Genomic DNA, 14,517 nt, shown 5'->3' on the forward strand with positions numbered 1-14,517 from the left:
TCCTGTTAATATATTAAAGTTGATTCTTTTCCAATACCTTAAAGTGTTTTATTCCTGTTTTACGCCCGCAGGAGTTTGTCACTTACTCTGCATTTTTCTGTTTTTATTATTTATTTACAGAAGAACATGTTGCACATTTTTCTCCCTTTATCACTAAATCTCTGACAACAAGTTAGCTCGTGTTATCGCAGTCATTCCCCCATAATCAGTTCGACGTTGTTAAACAGAAGTTTTATCGATCCATCTTCTTTCGGGAGTTTGGTTTCATGGAAAGTCGGCGAAACAAATTCCTGTGAATCAGCTGTTACCATAGAAACCATGACGTATCCCATTAACGAGTACGTGAATATAAAGTACAGAAATAGTTATCGAAAATGACTCGATGCTGCCTTACCAATCAGAAAGCGCTATATATTTACTGTATGTAGAAACGACTATATAACAGACCGCAACCGAACTGCGTTATTTTTTTGTTGTTGTTGTTTTTTTTCCTCCCATAATTCCCAAAAAGCGAGATGTTCTCAGGAAAAAAAACACGCTGCCTGGGTTACTCTTTCTGCGCCATGCTGCCCCTCCCTTCATTTCTCAGCTTTGAACTCCCCTGAACAAAAACAGTGGTTTGTGCATCAAACTGTAATTTGGTAAAAGAAAGGTATCTGGCACTGTGATCAGCGCAATCAGCGGGAAAAAAAAGGGGGCCTCCGATATTTCCAGATAATTTAGGGCTTTTCATTCATTTTTTATTTTTTTCTCCCCTTCTTTCGGCATCAAACGCGATCCTGCGAAATCTTCGACTTGCGCACGCAGATATTCCAAACCTTTAATAACGGGGCTCGGCTGCCGTTTCTTTAATTAGTTTTAATAGAGAGAATCAGGCGGTAATTTGGTACACACAAGCCTGTATTCAGCTGTAGCTTGTTCTCTGGGTGAGATAATGGCGTGGGCTTAGCACAGACGGGACAATATAAACACGTTTGTTTAACGTTGAAACATCGTCTGCTGTTCGCGAGGCCACAATAAAGCCTGCGCCATTATGGCTGTAAATTACCAGGCTGTGTTTTGGGGTGAGCGTGATTCTCGTGAGTCTTTTCTTTCATCTCACTTGCTAAGGAGACGCTCTTAAGCCTCTTTGTAGTTGCAGGATGATGTTGATGTTCGTTTTTTGTGAGACGTTTCGAGTCAAAACTGACCTCTGAGAAGTCGGTCCTGCTTTGGACGGTTGAAGCTTATGTGTGCCACATACCCTGAGTCTTACCGGTGTGTGCAATGGACTAGCAATGTGTGTAATTACTGTCCACACGGAACTCAGCTCTAAAGTATACAATAACAAAACTACTTCTATAGCAACGGTATTAAACGATCCCAGCTCCATCCATTCAAATCAACACGGCTGACTTGGAAACCTTTCAATCGACAATAGCGAAGGCAGTCAGTGCAAAAAAATCTGAATGTCTGACCAACTGGTGGCGGGGTTACACGGAAAAGTGTTTTCTTTTAATGATGAATTATTTAGCTTAGCATATCAATGCTACCAATATTAACATAAACGTGTGCTTGTTTCTTTTACACAAATCAGATCATCACCCAAAAACATTTTGTACGAATTCTTCAAACCCTTGTTATAGTTTAATGACACAATAACATCCGACTAACGTTGGACCGTCAACACCCAGGCCGTGTATGGCGTTCACACGATAATACTTGAAGCGTGAAGGTGCGGTGTTAAAGCGGCTCGGCTATTCCGTACCTGGCTCTTGGAAGCGGCGACCTTGGCGAACATGGCCTGTGACACTTTGGCCCTCTTCATCTCCTGCTGGATCTCGTCGTAGATGGACGAGCTGATGTTGAGGACGGAGCTCTCCTGCTTGCCGTTCCACTCGGAGGCCAAGGGCAGGGGCTTCACCTGGGAGGGGAGCCGGGACGCCTTCTCAATCCAGCATAGAGGGGGGCGGAGGGTTAGTTACATTTCCAACAAGTGCATCATACGATCAAGAACCGTCAGTAGTAAAGAGTACAAATCTAATGATGCCAGGCAAATCCTGGATTACATGTTCCTGAAATACCATGCAGGAACAAATCAAGGTAAGTGGACTTTAAATAATTCTAATAAACTTAATAAAGACTTTTTTTGTCCTAATTTGGGACATTTATAAAAAATAGGATAACAAGAAGCCAATTTGCTTTGATTTACTCCTGCTAAATATTTCATATTGCATTTTATAGCTTCGTAGACTGAGTTCATTTGCATGTTCAATATTTAAAAATAAATAAATAAATAGATAGATAAATAAATAAATAATCCAGATTATTTTAATTTTATCCCAAATACAGTTAATTAGGCAAGACATATGGCAAGACAACTGGGAAGAAAAGAAAAAAGAAATGAAGTGTTGCTTTAAAAAGAAAAGAAATAAACACTATAACATCATTATAAATTAAATGATTATTAAAAATTAGGCATGAATTATTATTATTTTTTTTTATCAAGACATCAATATTATATTATAGAAAATGTATCGTCCAGCCTCATTATAGCCTCAGGAAATAAAAATGTCCTTTCATGCCCAAATTATTCCATGCACAGAAATTAATATTTCCTACATGTATTTTTTTCCTCTCCAATCCAGTGTGTGTGTGTGTGTGTGTGTGTTTAATGTGTGAATTGAAAGAGTACTCACAGGAGATATTCCAACAGGAATCCTAGGGTTCCAGTCCTCCGGTCTGATGTTGTTACATTCTTCTCTTCTGGGCTGCACACACACACACACACACACACACACACACATATTTAAATGCATTTAACTCCTCCGGACCGTGCGACTTTAATCAAAACTAATCTAATATTCACGACACTCTACATTTAAAATGAAGAGCCACCCTTCCTGATTAATCGGCTTAATGTCTCTTTAGAGGACAAGGACTCTGCTGAACATTATCACCACTCCTATCTTTTAAATGCGCTCGCTTGTTTGAAGACTTTCGTAATGTAAATCGAGGTTGAGCCATGTCTTTCGATCGTGTGATAGCATCGGTGGCAGAAACTTGCACGGACTCGCTTAGCATGATCATCTATTAAAATACACTGTACATGGGCGTTTTAATGATAGTTTCAAAAACAAACAAACAAAAAAAAAACAGCCAAAGCATTCGCCTTGGTGATATGAAAGGACTGAGTCGCTGATGTGTACGCGTCAGGTTGGTATGCCTTACTACGGGTACGCTCTTGGCACACGGAACCTCGACAGCCGGAGAGATAACTGGTAGCACATCAGGCAATATGTTTGAGACATACTGTTTGCAGCGCCGTAAACACATGGGTGTGTGTGTGTGTGTACAATATATGCCATGCTTTTTTTTCTTTCTTTTTTTTTTTCCAAGAATGATTAAACATCAGATTTTCTGTTACGCATTCACATTTCATATAGTGGACATACCTAAAACAACAACATGACTCATAAACACAGTAGAACGTCTCTAAAAGTAGGCTGTGCAGGATCTCACATGCCTGATGAACCAAATAAACAAGAGTAACGGCTGAACTAACCGAGTCGGAGTAGCAGCTGATTCTGGGATCTGAACTGGAAAGCAGCATCTGGTTCACTCCTACACTCTGGTTTGAGCACACACATTCACACAAACACACACACACATACACATACACACTTGAGCAAACACCAATGGCGTCCCAGCCTCTGCTACTGTGCAAAATCTCAGTGTTGAATGAGCAGGAGAGGGGAGAGGGGGGGGGGGGGGGGGGATTTTGTCCTGAATTTAAAAAGAAAAATGGGTTTGGTTGTGTCCACTACGCACATTTAAGTGCACTAAGAGTATGTAGTATGTAGTGAGGTTGTTTTGACACGTCGCTAGTACTAGTACTACCGTATATACAGTGCGGTGTATATAAATATGGCAAATTTAATGCCAAACTGCAAAGAGCATTTCTATAGTGATAGGATGACTTTAAGCTGGATCGAAAGGAATTTGTTCTTTTGACTTTTTTCATTTTAACAAGAAATCTATTCACAAAACTTCTTAAGCCTAAAAGTTGCTCCTAGGGATAAAATTCTTAGAAAATTCCTAGAATTATGACATTTTCTTAGTTTCCCCTTGAATTTAGGACTAAATCTTAGTAAAAAATGAAAAATGATTCACGAAACATCTTACATAACATCCTAAGGTAAAGAGTAGAGAGGAGGACTGTTGGGAGGCTGAAGAGTTGAAGGACAAAATGGTGGAAAGAAGAAATATTCTCCAAACACTGAACGTGAAGCTAAAAGTAAACACTGCCCTTCTGTCCAATTTGTTTTTCTTGTTGTTTTACTTCCTTCCATCTCTCCTGGATTGTTGACTACAAACCATCCAAAAGTACAACTTTAAATAAACTGTCCTGTGATCATGTAAACTGGTAAAACCTGAGCCATTTTGCTCCCATCAATCTAAAATGGATCACAAGTCATAAAATCAGTTTAGTAAATAAATGTAAGAACTTTAATATAGTAACTCCTGTATGGAAATTGGTTGCTTCAATTTTCAACATGTGGCTGTTTGAATTAACTTTAAGATATTAGACCACACCCCCTGACTAAGATGTACTTTGTGTACTCTCCTAACTCAGAGTTGGTCTGAAAAGTCTCCTAAAGTCTAAGATTTTCAGCTAGAACTTTTTAAGCTAAGATAGGAGCTCTCGGAGAGAATTCTAAGAAGCTTTGTGAATACGGGCCCTGGTTTTCTGTTTGGTAAACGTACTGTATAACGACTCTCGCTATGAGAGCTGACCAGCTACCTACAAATATAGTAAAGTATAACTGGTGCAAGGTTTGTTTTTTTATCTTCAGATTATGTCGTCAAGTACAATGCTGCACAATTACGCACATAAAAATCAAAATCTTAATATGGGCCTGTGCAATTATTTAATCGCAAATGTGTGCAATTTATTACAGATGATATAGTCGGGTATTTATATAGAGTTTGTCAATACGTATATAATTTTGGGTTGATGAAAAAATATTCTTCTGAATAAAAAAACTTTGTCTTATTTTTGGTTAGCATAAATAAATACAATTGAATATAAAATCTGACATATAATAGTTGCAAAATTTTGCAGTTTAAACTGTTTTTTTTTATCAAATTGTACAGCTCTAATAGTATTTAACATGGTCTTGTGCTTTGTTAAACTAAAAGCACTTCAGTCGGCTATTGAAACGTATGTCTGGGTCCTGGGAAGTTTTTCATATATCTATGTTTTCTAAGAAGAATTATGACAGATGGATCCACCTATACACGGCACCGTATACAGTACCGCCGACTGCTGAGTCATCAGTGCTGTGCGGCTTGAGCTCGCCACGATTAAATGAATGTGAGTGAAATTTCCAACAGTGAGAAAAAAACATTAAATAGTGAAAAACTTGTAATGACTGTTTTATCTCTGTGCTACATCAAGAGATTATTCTTGCACAAATCAGACTAGTTACCTGGACAGGGCGTGTCGGAGGTGTGTTAATAAGCGGCGCGGGACCCATGGAGGATGCCGCCGTTAAACTCCTCTCCCTCTCTTCCTGATAAATACGGTCTCTTTCAGCCTCGGGTAACTGCAGGAAGTTCTGCATGGCCCTCAGGTTCACCAGCAGGGACTGAGACGCCGTTTTGGGGTCTTCCTCTTTTCTCAGGATCTCCGACAGTAATCCCTGCGCGAGACAGCGACCGAAGATTAACTCTCAGAAAAAAAAAGCGCCATTGGGCTCGGGGTTAAACACTCCAGCACGTGTACTGCAAACAATTAGTTGGAAACGTTACGTAATTTAATACGACTGTTATGAACCGTGCTGCGCTCCATCACTTCCCTACTCTTTTTCTGGAAGCTCTACAGACTCAGACGCTGTGATGTACCACAAGCAGTGTTCATTAAACAGCTGTCAAAGAGTCTACGATAAATATTACAAGAGCTCTGTGGAAGGAAGAAAAGGCACCTCCCTTCAAAATCTCGTATAGTGGAGAATAATAACCGAGGCTGACAGTTTGCGTGAAAAAAAGAGAGAGAAAAAAACATGACTTTATGTTCACGCTCCACAATTTCCAGTTGATTCTTATCACTTTCACGCGACTTCAAAGCTTCATGGAGCTGTAATGAACTTTTCCCCGAGCTATGCAGAACATCTTCCTGACATTATCTCTGATGCAGGTGCAAGGGGAAACAAAAAAAATCAGTGACCAGGTGCAGGCTCCCCGTGCACTGCTGGAGAGCCAGGTTAGGAGCGGACATATCATACACATTTAAACTTTTTTTTTGTTTATGTAAAAACTCCAGTATGTTTCCCGGTGCCTCGTTTTAGTTTCCTGAGAACATTATTGACTGGACTAAAAAGCTGCACCTAATGTTATGTAAAAAATGTATCTAAAGCTATTTAGCTAGCTAAGTGCTTTAATATAGACCAAGTGATGTTCATGAAATAAAGTCAGTGGGTCTGTGGTGTTTGCATAATGGTGGAACCTACATACTAACGTTCTAATATTCGGGGGTCCAAGCACCAAAGCCTGATCTAATGTGTTCTATTGGTAGAAACTATTATTTAAATATTTATAATGATGTCCATGAAATAAACTTTTTTGTTATTAAAGTTTTTTTATTGTAAGCCAGACGTAGTGTTTTTTGTCATTTGTAAAAATTCAAATACATTTCTAGTGTGTCTATACAAAATTACAAATAAAAAACATTTAAACAACAAACATTTTGTCCATTTTTTCCATTTGTGTATTGTTCGGAATGTAAACGAGCCAATTAGAAGTTTCCTAGTGTGACCTCACATGAGAAGACCTCCCTCCCCGGCTCGTTGCTCAGTGACTTACTAGCGCAGAAGCTCATTTACATAAACACCAAAGCGGAACATTCGGACGAGGAGTGAAACAGAGAGAGTCTGAGGTATAAAAATACATTATCTGATTATTTGAATACTTAAAAAAAAAATTTAAAATATGGAACCTTAAAAACAAAAAATAAAGCTAAACGATAAATTGAAAACTTTTGTTTTGTGAATGCGAATACAGAGCAGGGTCTTGTTGTTGGGCTAAGAAGCTGATCCACCAGTTTGGCGTACATGGAATTGTTCGGTACCTCATAAAGACTTGATTATATGTTGTCCATATACGCTCCATCTTGAAGCTGGAATTTCTTCCTCAGCACATAGTTTGGTTGAATTAATCAGGCAACACGCATCAGCAAACAACACAATCAATTGTCTTTGCTAGTCATCAAATTATCTATGCTGTTATATCCTTTGAAGACAACCAGCCGTCTCTGCTAAACCTGAGACGCAGGACAGTGAGAGCTAATACGAGTCTCGCTGCAAATCTACGCACGATCTATGCAAATCTATGCATCTCTCATTCCATCTCCGTGACAGCAGTCTAGCCTTGTCTGTTTATTCCCACAACAGCGAGCATGGAGCTTCCATCTCCGAGAGCATTCCATCGCTTGTTACCAGAGAACAGTGATTAGCGTAATATGGCCTACTTGTAGTGACACGCATCAGGCAAACGTGTCATAGCTGATGTGTGGCGCTCCGCTCGTGAGGGAATGATTCAGCGTTCTGGATGTCGAAAAAGCAGTTTCATGGTCGACAAAAGAAACCTGGAATTAACGCGCTTGATACGTCTACGTACTGTACATACGTACGTACGTGTGCGCTGTATCAAACTGAGAGCAGAGAAAAAGTTGCTGGTTTGATTATGAGATGAATATATTTACAGGAATGATCGACAGGAATTTCCAGAGTGTAAATGTGATTCATCGATGTAAATTAGCAAGTTTTTGCAAATCCTTTAAAACCACACGATTCGTCTGTCGGCGAAACTTCCGTTCTCAGAGAACGCCTTCGCAAATAATTCTAGGTTAAAGTTTACAAGGATGAGGACAAAAATTATAAGCCATAATTGTCATGATTAACGACCTGTGACAAAATCCTGTCGGGAAAACCTAATAAGGAGCAAAGAATGACTCGGCAATTATTCAGATAATTCATCTAAAACAGATTCTAGCCAGCTACTGAGGAATAGCCAGCTAGCCAGGTCCATTAGCTAACATTTAGCTTCACTTCATCTTAACCTTTAGCATTTCAATAAAACAATATGAATATCTTTACTGATATCTAAAGTGTCTGAATTTGAAAAGCATGAATTGGGAAAAAACAAGGATATATATATATTTTTTTCATTTTAAGTCTTAATCTTTTGGCATAGCGTGTGCAATCGAATAACAAGCTAATCAAAGCAAACAAGATCCTGAACCTAAAAATAGCAAGCTTTAGGGAAATACTTCCCTCTCAACCATATATGTTGTATATCAGGGATCACCAGGCGCCGCCCGATCCCAAAATTATCACGATATCTAGGTGCTAATTCAATTTGCATTGCCATTCAGTAATTATTACAAATTTAAAAATCCCACTCCTAAACAATTTTTTTTCTCAGTTCCACCATAGACGGAGTCAGCTGTGACTCGTGAGCTTCATAATCAAGACGGTTGTTGTACCTGAGTCCTGTTGAAGGCGACGCGAGCGAACACGGCCTGCGAGATTCCGGCTCTCTTCAGCTCGTCCCTCACCCACTGGTAGATCTCGGAGGAGACTTCTGTATTGGAGGACACCTGCGAATCCATGGGTTTGCTGAGCGCCCGGCTGACTGGCGGGTGGTTCAGGTACTGCTGGTTCAAGGACTGCTGCGCCAGGAGCCTGTTCACGGCATACTGCTGGTTCAGGATCTGCGCCATGACGATCTGTTGGTTGACCAGCTGAGGACTGATGGGGCTGGACACCAGGCCGGGGTGAAGACCGGGAAGCTGGGCACGGCCTGGGGCCTGACCGCTGTGGGCAAGAGGCACCGGGGACGGAGGCTGCTCGGCCGTGCTGCCCGGGATGGGCTGCTGACTGAAGCTTATGTGGTTGGTGCCGGGCGGCGAGAGCTCTGACAAGCCATCCATTTCGGCTGGAAGACACAAAGAAAAAAAGAGCGAGAAGTGTTAAAGCTAATAGTTAAATCTGTTATACAGAATAAAAAAATAATGCATCGTAATCGCTTTATAGCTAAGCTGGTGTGGCATTCATATGTGGAAAAACAAGCTGAAGTTTTCCCTAATAGTCGAGAATGTGAAAAAAAGAAGCACTTCACTTATTAGTTGAAGAGTGATTGGGAAAAAGCAGCTATTGAGACAGACTTTACAAACCGCAAGGAGGACAAGGAGAAGACACGAAGCTGCCTAACGGCTTTTAATGGACAAGTCTGCATTGGTTTGCGTTGATGCTTTAGTTGCTTGTTTCAGCCATGTATTGAATACAGCAAAGCTCCAGAAGGTGGGATAAACCAACTTGGGACTAAAGACATCACCACTTTTGCTAAATACATCTTAACAGCAGTTAAAGCTGCTAATCTGTCCAAGGCACACATGTTGATCGAGTGCCGGACCCACGAGAATCATCAAAAAGAGCTCATGACCTGCAAGTTGGCGGCGTCCCAAATTAGTTTAAAATGTCCATGACCCGATCATGTGAGCAATAACAACAGGCCTCGCGTGTGTGCGGCCAAAGAGCAGAATGCCTGAATCGCCCTTTATTTTCAAGAACGCGAGCTGGCCGGCATGAAATTTTCCGGATAAATATAGCTGGAGGAGGGGCTCGGTGGAGCTGGAGTCTCACGGACCAGCTCCTCGCGCCTGGGCTAGCCTCGACATGACCGGGAGAATGAGGCATCTATTTGGTACTGTTGATGGTATTTACTGTTATAAATATCTCAGCCCTTTTTAATTGACGTGCGCGAGCCCGCAAAACAACGGGCTGGAAAATCCGAAAATGAAAAGGTCTGTTGTGAGAGTGGAGGTTTATGCGCGAGGCCATGGCGTCACGGCTCCTTCAGACGTTCGGGGCAAATTAGTTTAAAAGGATTTGTTTAAATCAGGAGAAATTAAAGAGGTTTCGACGCCTACGCGTATAGATGCGAGGCAAAATTCAGGCAAATCTTTTCAAAGATTTATTTTATTTTAATTTTTTTAGGGGAAGAAAAGTGCATTACGGCAACTTGTCAAAATTTCAATGAGAGATCAACAACAGATTAAAAGCATGGAATCTGTCCAGATACCTAGACAATAATCACAGGAACACAAGCTCGGGTCTTTAGTGACGGCAAACACAAAGGGAGCCACTGCTGTTCCTTTCAGTACGGGCGAAAAAAAAGTGAGGGGGCTCAATAATAATCAAAGGCTCCTGATAATCCCCCTCATTCCGGCAGTCTGATGTTACGGTGCGCCTTTGCGTTCGCGTTTGCATTCTCAAAGTGCTGGGGGCAAACACACACACACACACACATACGCACATCATACACACACAAATCACACACATATAATATGTAAATGCAAATTGACAGGAAGGAGCAAAATGTTTGAAGGCCCTGCTGAAGGAGACACAGAACGAGAGTTCCTTCTGTGGAATCTGGCGCTCAGTGAGTTGGGATTAGCGGTACAATAGTAGAGGGAATGTGGGAGAAAGAGAGAGAGAGAGAGAGAGAGAGAGAGAGAGAGAAAGAGGGGGGGACCCTGAGAGAGGCCCAAGAGAACAGCAGGACTCCATCTCACTTCATTGCTGCGCAGTCGGACATCTTTCACACACACACACACACACACACACACACACACACACACACATCCCCCACACTCGACACAACCTTAAAGAGCCCTGGCTCACACTGCTCTCATCTAAACCGAATCTCAAAAACAACTCTGTGACCGCGCACGCTAGTTCTGCTAATTGTGGCACCCCGGGTTAAACGTATCGCGTGCCTCCCGAGCATCATTATGGCACGCTGAGCGCCGCTCGGAGGCACCCGGCATCACGAACCATGATTAAGTCGTAAGGGGAGTGGCCGGCTGTGTCACATGACCTACCTACTGCGGTGGCACGTGGGCTGTCATGGAGGACGCACGTCCCCAGGTAGCCCTCCAGCTGGGAGGGTTGGCGCACAACTGCGCATGTCGGCACACACACACACACAAATATACAGACAAACACACAGGTGTAGAAAGAAATAGAAAGTGTTAGTGTGGAGGCACAAGCACGTGTGCACAAGGGGGGTTGGGGAGGGCAGGCGTTGCATCAAGTGGCCCGGCAGGATATTAAATGTGTCAGTGTGACTCACTTCGAGAGGTGTTTGTGGGGTTTTTGGGGTGTGTAACAAACGATAACTTCAGTTATGCACACGGGATGTGAAACATTAAAAAGTTTTTAAGTTTATCTCGTTAATTGCAAACTTTATGTTAAATCTAATCAAAAAATCTTAATATTAACATCAATATCAATATCAATATGAGTAAATACTAAGTTTTTTTTTTTAAATAACAGTTACAGTTTTAAAAACAATTACAACCTTCAACTGAAAGCAGGTAACTTTAAGGTAAAAATTTATGCAGAATCTTTTTATTGTAAAATGCAAACATTACTGATCTTTTTTGATAATAAGTATCTGTTTTTTTATATTTTGAAAAAAATAATAAATAAAAACATATACAATATACACAATATATAGAAATAAAAAAAAAATTAGCTCAATATTTTTTATCATGATTAGGGAGGGACTTTGTATTGACTTTGTGTATAGTGTACATGTACATTTAGTCATAAAAAAACTGACTAAATACCAGCTGATTTGGAATTTTATACTTAATCTAAAAATTTTAATTGTATTTAAACATTTAAAATTTAAATCTTTCAAACTTAAAAAAAAAATGGTTTTCTTTTTCAATAATACATATTTTTTTTTAATATAAATAGAAAAAAAAAGACTTTGGCTAATGGAATTTTTTACATTGCAGTTAAAATAAAATACATAATATTTTATTTAAGGGTTCCCACGCTTGGGAGTGCTCTGAGATCACGACAGGCTTTGCTATATTAAAAACAAACCAAAAAAACAATTGTCCATTATGTTTTGAGGGTAATTAATGCTTGTTAATTTATTTGTATATTTGGCTTATGTATTTATTTATCTGTTAAAACTTTCAGAAATACAGAAATTTTAAACTATAGAACTTTAGAACTACAGAAATGTAGAACTATACACATTTACAACTATAGAATTGGACAAGTTTAGAAATTTAGAACTATAGAAATTTAAAACTAGAAAACTTTAGCACTACTGTGTGAATATTTAGAACTTTAAAACTGTAGAAATAAAAAAAAATGAAAAATTACAGACATTTAGAATTATAAAACTTTAGAATTACTGAGCTCACTACTAGTTCAGTAGTTCTACACTTAAAAACTTTGTAACTACAGAAACTATAGAACTACAGAAATTTAGAACTAAATTTAGAAATTTAGAACTATAGATATTTAGAAATTTATAACTACAGATATTTTTTCTGTATTTTTTTCAAGGTGCATATGTAGACTATTTTTTTTATTATTATTTACACTACATGCTAATTCCTAGGTAAAACATACCATATGCACAAAAAAAAGTTTAATAGGCAACTTAAAATCAGTCACCTCAGAGATGAGCAAAAGTATATTTTAGTCCCTTTTTATTCCTTCAAATTTGATTAAGGCTGCCATGTACAATTTCCAGGACTGTGTCATGGTAGCAAACAAAAGAAGTTTAAATAGCATCCAATTTGCTGTCATCGATCTCCACAAATACATGCTTAATTATTTCCAGTCTTAATCAACTGGCATCATACCGTAACCCATCGAGCCCTTTATCATGAGTGCCAATTCTGTTTAATGCCAAAATATTCAACAGAGTGGGTACAGTACGACACTCTCATGCTGAGATGTTCATCTTCAAGTTGTGTTTCGTCTCTCAAACCTCCCCATCTGACACAATGTTTTTTAAGGTAATAAAAACAAATGAAAAAGATAATATTTTACCATCAATATACTATAATAATTCAACACGTGCTGTAAATGTAGTAGCCGTATCCGATGTAGCCATGCCGAGTATTAACCTGGTAAACTGTGGACTTTGTTTTGTGTAATTGTTGTAATAAATTGGTATTTTTATTTCCAGGACGTCATTATTACCATTGTAACGTAACATATAAAGTGTAGGTTAAATAATGTGTTAGAGTTAAAAAAAATAATAATAAAAAGGGGGACATGAATGGCAGATGTAATGAGACAGAGTAACAACACGCGTAACACGACGCTGCGGACGTTCGGCTTACCCATCATATCTTTTGTCTTCTTGAAATGTTTATACCAACGCCCAAATTCCTGACACTTCGCCGCAGACACATTTGCATAGTAAGTGCTGTTCACGATGGAAGATATCATGCTCTGCAGAAAGAGAGAGAGAGAGAGAGAGAGAGAGAGGTGGGGAGGGGTGGACATGGTGTTAAGTTTCCGTTTGGTTTAAAGTGTAACACCTTACCGTTTTCAACATGACACTGTTTAACACGCGCTACATTTGACTTTATATCTGCACTGGCTCTTTTTTTTTTTTTTTTTGGAGCACGATATTTGCATAAAAGTTTGTCGTGGTTTAAAAAAGAAACCATATTTCTAAACATGACAGCTCAGGAGAAATGAATCATGTCCGCCATTTGGTCTAAAAATGAAAATGCGAGGAACGATATTTTAAAAATGCTAGTTAACTTCAGTACAGAATCACAATCAATCAACTCTTGCTGTGCATATAACCACCACAACCACGGTGGATTGTTTTCCTACACCGACACACCCTGAAAACTTTCACACCCCATCAATTTTCCAATGCTTAAAATATATATATGTATATATATAAAAAAAAAAAACTAAAATCGACTATACTCTATGTAAACGTTTATAGCTACGTTTAAAGTTCCATTAATCTCACTTACGTTATAGCAGCTATAAACAGCCGTTCCCTCACCAGCTTTGCCTTTTTCTCTCTCCTGAAGATAATACAACAAAAAAATAAAGCAGTTATATGACTAAAAAAAAAAAAAAAAAAAAACGCAAATTTTAAAACCCTGATGACGCTGCAGACTCTTTAATAAGTTGTTACTACAGAAACAATGGCGTATTAATACAAGCGCATTAATATATTAATAACTCCAGGAATGAAAGTTGCTTATAAGTAAAAACAAAACAAAAGACAACCAAAAAACAACCAATCAGAATCGAGCGTTCGAGACCACTTTGATACAATGTGATATAACGTAGCACTGATTATCAACATGTCTGTTTAAAACACATGGAATTTCTTCTCAGAGGTTAAGAGGCAGCCTGCCAGGTAAGACGAGCTTGAGGAGTGAGATAAAAAAAAAAAAAAAAAGAAAGAAAAAAAAACAACCACGGCAGCCTTGTATGCAGGAAGATTTACTATCCAGATAGCTGAACAGATGACGCTTTGGGGATTTCTTGTCTGCGCTAATGCGAGTCGCACTGGCAAGCTGCTTTAAAAGCCAGTGTCGGTTCGAGAGGCCACACAGCGAGAGCTTCTCCTCTCACCCGTTGTTCAGTGGTGTTCCTTTTCATTCTGACGCATTCCTTACAAATT

The 14,517-nt window shown here is 39.3% G+C and overlaps 1 protein-coding gene across 8 annotated transcripts in view; it reads right to left on the minus strand.

Annotated features, from left to right (window-relative positions):
• The window catches only part of LOC128514062 (DNA-binding protein SATB1), a 54,799-nt gene that overhangs the window by 18,702 nt on the left and 21,580 nt on the right, over positions 1-14,517 (minus strand). For 3 of the 8 annotated variants that reach the window (XM_053487714.1, XM_053487713.1, XM_053487717.1), the window contains exons 6-13: positions 13,856-13,909; positions 13,202-13,313; positions 10,925-11,002; positions 8,525-8,976; positions 5,472-5,684; positions 3,545-3,610; positions 2,679-2,750; positions 1,748-1,924 (exon numbers count right to left, since the gene is read on the minus strand). In XM_053487714.1, coding sequence (XP_053343689.1) covers positions 1,748-1,924; positions 2,679-2,750; positions 3,545-3,610; positions 5,472-5,684; positions 8,525-8,976; positions 10,925-11,002; positions 13,202-13,313; positions 13,856-13,909 — 1,224 coding nt within the window. The remainder of the gene's footprint in view (positions 1-1,747; positions 1,925-2,678; positions 2,751-3,544; positions 3,611-5,471; positions 5,685-8,524; positions 8,977-10,924; positions 11,003-13,201; positions 13,314-13,855; positions 13,910-14,517) is intronic. The other 5 variants (XM_053487715.1, XM_053487719.1, XM_053487720.1 and 2 more) reach the window with 3 other exon arrangements.

This window comes from Clarias gariepinus, chromosome 26, assembly GCF_024256425.1.
Source record: "Clarias gariepinus isolate MV-2021 ecotype Netherlands chromosome 26, CGAR_prim_01v2, whole genome shotgun sequence".
Taxonomy (NCBI): Eukaryota; Metazoa; Chordata; class Actinopteri; order Siluriformes; family Clariidae; genus Clarias; species Clarias gariepinus.